The sequence below is a fragment of the Osmerus mordax genome, unplaced genomic scaffold (genome assembly GCF_038355195.1).
Source record: "Osmerus mordax isolate fOsmMor3 unplaced genomic scaffold, fOsmMor3.pri Scaffold_242, whole genome shotgun sequence".
NCBI lineage: Eukaryota > Metazoa > Chordata > Actinopteri > Osmeriformes > Osmeridae > Osmerus > Osmerus mordax.
In genome coordinates, this window is record NW_027120554.1 from 7,802 (window position 1) to 18,989 (window position 11,188).

Below are 11,188 nucleotides of genomic sequence, written 5' to 3' on the forward strand. Positions count from 1 at the left end.
TGGCTGTGCCCAGCTCCGCCCCCCTCGCCTGGGGGGGCGGAGCTGGGCGTGCTGGTCTGCCCGGCACCCGGGGGGCGACACGGAGCTCCACGGTCGTCTGGCGGAAGCTACTGGAAGCGAGCTTGTCGCGTATCGACACCATCAGATGTGACTGCTGACGGATCGAAGTGGACGCGAGTCGAGGACTTTCGAAACACGATCAAGATCTTGGGACAACTTAGCGAATTCGACGGAAGATGGCGGGTGTGTGAGAGAGATAAAGAGCGAGAGAGAGAGGGGAGAGAGAGAGAGAGAGAGAGAGAGAGGGGAGAGAGAGAGAGAGGAGAGAGAGAGAGTGTTGTGACACATCCTCCTGATCTGTTCCCTTGGAATGCGTGGTCAGTTGGACGACAACACACCCGTCGCGTCAGGAAGCATCAACACCACCAAGGGCAGAGCGGCCGACACATAAACACCTGCGGAAGCGCACACACACACACACACACACACACACACACACACACACACACCTCACACACCCACCGGACGGACTGTTTACCACCAAGCTGCTCAGCTGCTGAACACACAGCATGCCCACACACGGGCCAAAACACACACACACACACACACACACACTAGGAATCCCTAGTGGGCCATTCCAATGCCCAGCCAGGGGCTAATACCAGCCTAAAACCTCTCCGATGACCCGGCCAGTCACCATGGTCACAGTGCCATTTAAAACTCCATGGTTACTATGAAGGGCTCTTGGATGACAACCTATCGCAGATCAAAGACATGGCTTTGGCCAGCCCTGATTGGTTGCATCCACTTGGCTTGGAGAGGCTGATTGGCCCCGGGGGCAGAGACTCGACCCAGAGAGGGAACCTGCTCTGCCTGCCACTAAGCCTGACAGAATGTAGGAGCCCGATAAAAGAGAGAGAGAGAGAAAGAGTGAGAGAGAGACAGAGAGAACAAGAGAGAGTGAGAAAGAGAGAGAGAAAGAGAGAACAAGAGAGAGTGAGAAAGAGAGAGAGAAAGAGAGAACAAGAGAGAGTGAGAAAGAGAGAGAGAAAGAGAGAACAAGAGAGAGTGAGAAAGAGAGAGAGAAAGAGAGAAAAAGAGAGAGTGAGAAAGAGAGAGAGAAAGAAAGTTACTGTTAAAGAACAGCTGGTGTCTGGCGTATTGACAGGTGCTAAGTGCTTCTCTGATGTCCAGCAAGTGGAACAGCCCCCTGGTGGAACAGCCCCCGTGGAACAGCACCCTGGTGGAACAGCCCCCCGTGGAACAGCCCCCTGGTGGAACAGCCCCCCGTGGAACAGCCCCCCGTGGAACAGCCCCCAGTGGAACAGCCCCCTGGTGGAACAGCCCCCTGGTGGAACAGCCCCCCGGTGGAACAGCCCCCCCGTGGAACAGCCCCCAGTGGAACAGCCCCCCGGTGGAACAGCCCCCCGGTGGAACAGCCCCCCGTGGAACAGCCCCCCGTGGAACAGCCCCCTGGTGGAACAGCCCCCAGTGGAACAGCCCCTTGGTGGAACAGCCCCCTGGTGGAACAGCCCCCAGTGGAACAGCCCCCAGTGGAACAGCCCCCTGGTGGAACAGCCCCCTGGTGGAACAGCCCCCCGGTGGAACAGCCCCCCGGTGGAACAGCCCCCCGGTGGAACAGCCCCCAGTGGAACAGCCCCCTGGTGGAACAGCCCCCTGGTGGAACAGCCCCCTGGTGGAACAGCCCCCGTGGAACAGCCCCCAGTGGAACAGCCCCCTGGTGGAACAGCCCCCTGGTGGAACAGCCCCCTGGTGGAACAGCCCTGGCCCTCTCCCACCTGTACCTCTCCACACCCTCAACCCACTGGACGCCCCACCCGCCACTCAAACTCCCCCTGGCCGGGAGACCCCAATAGGAACAGGGCTACGACTCTGGGATAGCCCGCCTCCGACCGCACCTTCACGATCGATACCATGGAGAACCCCCCAGTGGAAAACGCGCAAAAGGGCGGTCGCCACGGGCAACGAGAGGAGTGACAGGGAGCGGTGGAGGTGGCCAAGCGGAACAAGTTGTGCCTCCTCTTCTGCCAGCCCCCCTCCTTCAGGCCTGGCCTGGCCAGTCACCCCCCCCCCCCTCCCCCCCGCTGTTATTTTTAGGTGGATGTACCTTTCTGGGGTGCTGACGTACATGGGGATATATTTAACCAGGGGGTGAAGGGGGGGGGGGCGGGGGGGCGGCTGGGGGGAGGGAGGCCTTGGCTTGTTTTTTGGGTCTGTTTTTTGGCATGGGTGGAACTTGCGTCATTCATGTCAAGGTCTCGGGCGGTAGATAGTGGTGGGTTGACAGACCGCACACACACACACAGACCCTGACCCCCCCTGACCCCCCTCCCCCTACCTGGTAGAAGCTGCGACCCCGCTGAGATCAGGTGCACGTGGACCCCCCCCCCCCCCCCCTCCCTCCGGAGCGTGGAGGAGTAAACCCTGTGACCCTCCCCAGACACACCCCCCCGCCATCGCTGCCCACGAGCAGAGCCCAGCCACCCTGAACCCATCGCTGCCCACGAGCAGAGCCCAGCCTCCCTGAACCCATCGCTGCCCACGAGCAGAGCCCAGCCTCCCTGAACCCATCGCTGCCCACGAGCAGAGCCCAGCCACCCTGAACCCATCGCTGCCCACGAGCAGAGCCCAGCCACCCTGAACCCTGACCCCAGCCTGCTGTCTCAGTCAAGCAGGGAGGAGGGGAGAGGGTGGGAGGGGTCAGCACTACCTGATTCAGGAACTCGGCGCTGTCAATAAAAGATCCCTGACCCCCAACTAACCGACCGCAGGGTGTAAACCCCCGGACGTCTCCTGGGCTGGGCTTGCATCCTGGAGTGGCCCAGTCGCACTCTAAGCCCTGGGGCTGGATCACACAGGTAAACAGACATTTTTAGAACTCGCCTTTGATGACTCACAGCTGTGATGCACCCAAAGGTTGACTTTTCACCACTGCGGTGCACGCAACTGGCATGCACGGGAGCACACACACACACACACACACACACACACACAGAGAGACACACACACAGAGACACGGATTCACACACACAGACAGAAAGACACAAACATACGCGCACACACATAGATAAACACACAAACACACACACAGAAAGACACACACACACACAGAGACAAACACAAACAGACGCACACACACATAGATAAACACACACACACGCACAGATAAACACGCACACACAGAGATAAACACACACACACACAGCAGTGAGAATTCACAGAGATTCAATTTCCTCAAATAGAAGCGCAGGGATGAGTCACCCTCTCATCCAACTGCAGCGCTCCACTCCGGCAGATAATGCCGCAATTCTTTATTTATTTATCCATCTTAATTCAAAAATGATGTACAGGTAGTCGACAAGACATGCGCAGGGAGAACACGTACACAAAGGAGGGCTATTTTTTTCTCTCTCCTTCAAACGAAACCATTTCTTGAATTAGGGACGGCGATGGCTCTGTCTGGGATATTCACATCGGGCTCACAGGCTGCTTCATGTCGGGGGGAATTCTCGCTCTTGATTAGATGTTTGTTCCAATTTGCATCCGACTCCGGCTGAACCGTGTTCTGCTGAAAATAAACCATCTACTTGTGGAGGAGGAGTTCCAAAAGCAGGAAGAACAGCAATGATGACGACGTGAAGTAAGCCTATTAGGCTAATGAATGTACCAACAGTGATTTCGAAAAACCTCCATCGAGCCCTAATTGAAAATGAATCCTTTTGTACTAGTTTAGTCTGTAATTTCACCTCGACGTTCAGTTAATTACATGTCTGACAACTGCTCCAAAACCCCCAGTCACAGGTAAATAGACAAATAAAAGCGTGGCCTGGTCTTTCAACCTTTTTACGATAACAAACGCGCGCGCTAACACAAAAAGACCCCCCCTGTTTAAACTCATTATACGACGCTGACAGGAAGTCGATGCCGATTGTGTCTTTGCCTAGCGACTGAGGAGGGCTGGACACACATAGTCAGACAGCCAATCAGAAGGCCAGAAGGGAGTGTCCAGGGGCTGGCCTCCGGCAGCCCGTCTTCCTGCAGTAAGGACGGAGGGCTGGACACACATAGTCAGACAGCCAATCAGAAGGCCAGAAGGGAGTGTCCAGGGGCTGGCCTCCGGCAGCCCGTCTTCCTGCAGTAAGGATGGAGGGCTGGACAGATCTGTGTCCACGGCTCACTAACAGGATGGTGGCTTCTCTCTCGTGACCACAGTGACCTTTTCAGTCACTTGGTACAGCAGCAGGGTACAGAATGGCCTCTAGGCTAACAACGATCCCTATGCTGTAGTCGCCCACTCCTGAATTACTTGTGTGAGTGTGTGTGTGTGTGAGTGTGGGTGTGTGTGTTGTCAGATGGCTGAGCGGTGAGGGAGTCGGGCTAGTAATCTGAAGGTTGCCAGTTCGATTCCCAGCCGTGCTAAATGACGTTGTGTCCTTGGGCAAGGCACTTCACCCAACTTACTTCGGGGGGAATGTCCCTGTACTTACTGTAAGTCGCTCTGGATAAGAGCGTCTGCTAAAAGACTAAATGCAATGCAATGCATGGATTGTGAGTGTATGTTGGTAAATATACTTTTCTTTCTACCTACATGTGTGTCTAAGCACACAATGTGTGTGCGTGTGTGTGTGTGTGTGCACGCGAGTACAGAACGTCCTATGACTTTGTACTCTGAAAAAAGCACAGCTCTGCTCACACTGTGTCCTAGCTGTTCCAAACGGTGTGTGTGTGTGTGTGATGACCCAGTGTATTCTGTGCCGTACCAAACAACAGCCGAGAGAAGCATCGCCACCACCACTTGTTCCTCCCGGCACACCTCAACAAGCTAGTTTAAGGCCAACCCTCTGGATCCTGACGGAATATTCTAGACTGGAGTTTGGTTTGTTTGGGGAGCGATGGACCAACGGCAGGGCTGAGGCTCAGCCCCATCATGGTTAAACAATGTCCGTTCTGTCATGGGGCAGAACAGCTACATTGTAGTCCTGCGATTTTGGACATCTCGTTCTGTTCTCGGAGGATCAGTTCCGGATACAATGACAACATTGACGACTGCGACGCTACAGAATGTGGTCTTTTTGTCAGGAGGTGTTATAGAGCACAGAACTATGCCGCAACTGGTTTTGAGCGTGTTTGAGCAGTTTGTCTACGAACTTTCATTATCCACCGGCCAAATGGCTAGTGAATGTTCCAATTTGACTAGCCACTCAACGGATTCTCATCGTTTTTCGGGCTGTATAGAAGATCTACTCTCGTATATTTGACCAGTATTTGGCTGGAGGCTGTTGCTAATGTTGTGCCCCGCTAGCTAGCCATCTCTCCCCACAATCAAACCCCATGACTCTACTGCTGACCTCACAGCTCAGACAGAAACGAAGCATTCAAAACACCCAGGACACGCACACACACACTGCACGCAACAGGATGACGCACAAGTGTGTGCACGGTACGGGAGAGACACACCAACACACACACACACACCTTTCAAAAAAAGAAAACCATTAGTGAGCTGTTCTAGGGTGAGCTGTCCAATCAACATCAAGATGTGGCCCCTCAAGGCTCTCCGTATGAGTACAGGCAGGAGACAGGGTTGCCACGGCACCCAGTGACATTCAACCACGTCATTAGGAGAAGGGGGGGGGGAGCGGGGAGGTAAAGGTCTGGCTGGCCGTCACCACATCTAATTATAAACACCAGAAAGGAGGGAGGGGAGGGGAGGGGAGGGAGGGAGGGGGAGGGAGGGAGGGAGGGGAGGGGAGGGAGGGAGGGAGGGAGGGAGGGAGGGAGGGAGGGAGGGAGGGAGGGAGGGAGGGAGGGAGGGAGGGAGGGAGGGAGGGAGGGAGGGAGGGAGGGAGGGAGGGAGGGAGGGAGGGAGGGAGGGAGGAAGGGAGGGAGGGAGGGAGGGAGGGAGGGAGGGAGGGAGGGAGGGAGGGAGGGAGGGAGGGAGGGAGGGAGGGAGGGAGGGAGGGAGGGAGGGAGGGAGGGAGGGAGGGAGGGAGGGAGGGAGGGGAAGGAGGGGAGGGAATGGTGAAGAGGGTGAGCAAGGGCAAGAGAGAAGTTTAAGAGTTTATGGGGAGAAAAAAAATTGAAAGCAGGCGGTGGGAGGAGGATAGAGAGAGGTGGAGAGATGAGGGTGTAGGGGAGGTGGAGAGACGGAAAGGTGGAGGAGAGATGAAGGGAGAGATGGAGAGGTGGAGAGATGGAAAGGTGGAGAGATGGACAGGTGGAGAGGGGAGGTGGAGAGATGGAAAGATGGGGAGATGGAGGAGAGATGAAGGTGGAGAGATGGAGAGGTGGAGAGGGGAGGTGGAGTATGTGGAGGCAGAGGTAGACAGGAAGGAGGACAGGCTAGTCAAATACACATCAGGTTGCATCTCAGTCAGGACCAGGCCAGGTGTTTTGATAAGAACCGAGTTCACAGTCCAACGTGAAGCCAACCCCTGACTACACACACACACACACACACACACACACACATTCATCAACCAGAGTAATACAACCGCAGAGCCATCTCATTTCCCAGGGTGCATCCTGCTAGAGGAAGATCCTGCTAGAGGAAGGTCATGGGTAGGGACAAATCCACAGACCTTTACCGGGGTCAAAGCTGACCCCTCCTCTGTGTGACCCCCCCCCCCCCTGTGACCCCCCCCCCCCCCTCGGTCCAGGGTCACGGACAGAGACAGAAGGAAAGAGAGAGAGAGCTGCCAGTCTCACCTTGAGTTTTAGCTGAATTCATCAATGAAGAAGCCAGTGGTGGTGATGTTTGGTCTTGTCCTCACTGCTGTTGCTGACCCTGGTCAGACGGCCTCCAGTCAGTAGCACGCGTGTGTGTGTGTGAGCGTGTGCGGTCAGAGATGGCCTGCGAGCTCTAAAGGGGGTCTTCAACATCAGCCATGGTGATGGAATGCAGTGGGGAGAGGCGCTGGATCAATCCCACTGCAGAAGAGGAAGAAGCAGAGGTTAGTCTACCACACCTGGAGGGATCGGTGTTACCCACAAAGCACCACACCAACTCGTCACCGCCCTGACAGTTCAGTTAGAATGCCTTTATTGTATTTCTCTGCTACCTAGTAGTCCGCCCATGACTAGGTAATGTTCCAGTATGGATTACTTACTCAGTTCATGCACGCACGCACCCACACGCACCCACACACACACACACACACACACACACAAATAAGCACCTCCCACTCCTCCGACAAACGCCTACCATACTAAGAACCCGTGCAACAGGTGCAGTACACGCACAGCGTCTCTGAAGGCACCGAGTTGATCTTAGTCTCACTCGTTGTCATATAGCCCTGACTCCAGACTGGCATTCAAGAGCAAGCGGGAGAATCAGAGATTCTGGAACAGAAAGAGCCCAGCTGCTAGAGTCAGAGACTAAGGTGAGAGAGAAAAAATGCTCTGTGCGGAAAAACAAAGGAGGGGGGGGGGGGGGTGTAGGAGAGGGAGGGAGGGAGGCGCTCACAGAACTGTTAATGGAATGAGTCATCCATGCCTGGGTCTGCAGAGGGAAGAGACAGAGCAACGTTAGCACACAACCCACACCTCTTCTGAGATACATCAGACAGCTCAACAGCCTCCAGTACCACACTGCCCCCCAACATGACTACAGTACCCATACTGCCCCCAGGAACATGACTACAGTACCCATACTGCCCCCCAGGAACATGACTACAGTACCCATACTGCCCTCCAACATGACTACAGTACCACACTACCCCCCAACATGACTACAGTACCCATACTGCCCCCCAACATGACTACAGTACCCATACTGCCCTCCAACATGACTACAGTACCCATACTGCCCCCCAACATGACTACAGTACCCATACTGCCCCCCAGGAACATGACTACAGTACCCAAACTGCCCTCCAACATGACTACAGTACCACACTGCCCCCCAACATGACTACAGTACCCATACTGCCCCCCAACATGACTACAGTACCCATACGGCCCCCCAGGAACATGACAACAGTACCACAGTACCCCCCAACATGACTACAGTACCCATACGGCCCCCCAGGAACATGACGACAGTACCACAGTACCCCCAACATGACTACAGTACCCATACTGCCCCCCAACATGACTACAGTACCCATACTGCCCCCCAACATGACTACAGTACCCATACTGCCCCCCAACATGACTACAGTACCGATACTGCCCCCCAGGAACATGACTACAGTACCCATACTGCCCCCCAGGAACATGACTACAGTACCCATACTGCCCCCCAGGAACATGACTACAGTACCCATACTGCCCCCCAACATGACTACATGTTACAGCCTCTCAGTGTCACCTTACTGTAGCAACACTGGTTAGAATAATTGTCTGCAATGTACAATGGAATCATATGGGAGTCACATTTGTCATGCTAGAATTACATAATTTTTTTAAATATACTCGAACTGATATAATTAACCTCTATTACCAAACACTTAGGTAACAGATTAAATTAATTTCCACATACTTATGTCAAGTTAATCACAAGCGCCAAACAATGATCTGCTCTGATTGCTCCAGGCTAAAGAAGCAGTTTCTAGACACATTGCTAGTGTGTTTTGGATATTCTTAGCAAGAAGTGGTTTGGTTGTCTAGCAGACCTTATCCGTAACAAATGACATCAACTACATTTACATACTTTGTCTTTCACACAGCTGAATGAACATGACGCATTCACAATTATGTCTTGGCAAACTCATAAACAGGTAATAAAGACCTGGGAGATTTGAACCAGAAACCTTGGTGGTTGAGTCTTTACGTTGTTGTAGCTCCTCAACCTTTAGGCATCAACGTTCCACTACTACAGACACTGAGGGTGGACCTGGGGAAGTGCCTGGTCTTATTCCTAGACATCCAGCCAGGCAGCCATCCAGCCAGGCAGCCATCCAACCAGACAGCCATCCAGCAAGGCAGCCATCCAGCAAGGCAGCCGTCCAACCAGACAGCCATCCAGCAAGGCAGCCATCCAGCCAGGCAGCCATCCAACCAGACAGCCATCCAGCAAGGCAGCCATCCAGCCATCCAGCAAGGCAGCCATCCAGCCAGGCAGCCATCCAGCCAGGCAGCCATCCAGCCAGCCAGGCAGCCATCCAGCCAGGCAGCCATCCAGCCAGCCAGGCAGCCATCCAGCCAGGCAGCCATCCATCAAGTTATCCATCCAGCCAGCCTGCCAGGCAGCCAGCCAGCCAGCAAGCCATCCATCCTCTGTTCCCTGAGATATCCCTCCCTGGGGTCCAATCTCCTGCTCTGAGGACTCATAAATCTGAATCAATCCAGAAATCCACTGTCAGATTACCATGCCTCGTTAATCTGTGTCTCAGCCTAACCGTGTTGATAAAGAGCAGATTGCGAGCCAGTCTCTGGATGGGGGGGCCTTCCTGTTCCTGGCTTTTGGGAGGGAGTTTCTCCCTGGCTATGTGGCTTCACCTTGTGGCCAGTGGCAGCAACTACAAGGGCACAGCCAGGCGTCAGTGCTGGAGCTAACACAGGGCAGCTACAGATTGCTAACGGTTAGGTTTTTTTTTTTTTTGCCGCATGCCTTCCGCAATCCATCCAGCTGTGGAATCAGGGTGTTCCCCACCCAGCAGCCCATCCCCCGGCCCCCCCCCCGGCCCCTCCCCCTCCCCCGGCCCCTCCCCCTCCCCCGGCCCCTCCCCCTCCCACGGACCATCCCCTCCCCCTGCCCCTCTCCCGGCCCACCTCCTGCCCCTCCCACGGACCATCCCCTCCCCCTGCCCCTCTCCCGGCCCACCTCCTGCCCCTCTCCCGGCCCCTCCCCTGGCCCCTCCCCCTGCCCCTCTCCCGGCCCACCTCCTGCCCCTCCCACGGACCATCCCCCGGCCCCTCCAGTTTCCTCAAGTCCTGGAAAGAGGTTTGGGAATGGTGCCCAAACGGCTAATCGCGGCTTAATGCTCTTAAGAGGAGAGGACGGCAGAGGGCAGCCTCATCGCGGGGGCTGCCGGCAACCCACTACAAGCAGGGCCGGCCTCTCATCAGCGAGGCGAGGGCCGAGCCTCATTCATCCGTGAGGCCAGCTTGGCGAGAGCCAGCGCTGCCAAGTCGAGTAGAGAGGCAGGAAGGGTGGTTTAGCTAGTTATCCGGGCTAATCGCATTACAGATACTGAAACTGCTTGATCTAAGTACTACTGGGAATGCGTTCAAGTCCAAGTTCAAGTATTTTATTGTCAGATGCACAGCACAACACATGGTCAGACTGGCCACTGAAATTCTTTGGACAAGACAACGCAAAGCAAGATGTGCATCATGTGGCTGTATTTTCCTACTACTGGACTTTAGGCAAAAAGCCATCAACCTGCTATGACCTCAACCTGCCAAGGACTGACAATGACAATGAGCCTGAGTGGTGAGATCTGGCACCCTTTACACGATCGACCCAAGCGCTCATGCTAATTCATGTGTATTGTCCCTTGTTAAAATCGGATCAACGCAAGCATATTTTGGAGGATGAGTCGAGCACTGCTCTTGGCCCCGCGAAGCTGAGCTTCACAGACCAGCTCTGGAAGCGGCTGAATTGGAGCAAAGGGCTTTGATTGTGTTGCATCCTGCAGTCTCACCGTTTCCGCATGGCCTCCGCTAACCCAGCCGCCTGCTGTGTTTGTCTCTGTCTCCAGTTCTCCTCTCCAGGGGGAAGCCCACTGGCTACAGGGTGCACTTCCAGGGGTGAATGGGATGTATTTTCTAGATCCCCCCTGGGGCTACAGGCATCTCTCTGGTTCTAGCTGCCGACGAGCTGTCCCTATCCACACAGGGACCACAACCATCAACACTGACAAGAAAACAGTGGCAGTAATATCAAGGCTTTGAGATGAATGGGACGTCTCTTATATCTGGGTGTTCTGTTGAAGACACGTGGGCTAGGTGCATTCGACTGCTGGCCGATGTGGAGGGAGAGAGAGAGACATAGACAGAGAGAGACAGACAGACAGAGAGAGGGACACAGACAGAGACAGAGAGAGGCAGAGAGAAGAGAGAGAGAGAGAGAGAGAGAGAGAGAGAGAGAGAGAGAGAGAGAGAGAGAGAGAGAGAGAGTGAGAGAGAGAGAGAGAGAGAGAGAGAGAGAGAGAGAGAGAGACAGAGAGAGGCAGAGAGAGAGAGAGAGAGACAGAGAGAGGGACACAGACAGAGACAGAGA

At 54.9% G+C, this 11,188-nt stretch overlaps 1 protein-coding gene across 1 annotated transcript; it reads left to right on the plus strand.

The window, feature by feature from the left end:
- Positions 1–774: 774 nt before the first annotated feature.
- On the plus strand, positions 775–1,877 carry LOC136939551 (uncharacterized). Its single transcript, XM_067232174.1, has 2 exons — positions 775–895; positions 1,195–1,877. The coding sequence occupies exons 1-2, from the start codon at positions 775–777 to the stop codon at positions 1,875–1,877; spliced, it is 804 nt and encodes a 267-aa protein (XP_067088275.1).
- The last annotated feature ends 9,311 nt before the right edge of the window (positions 1,878–11,188 follow it).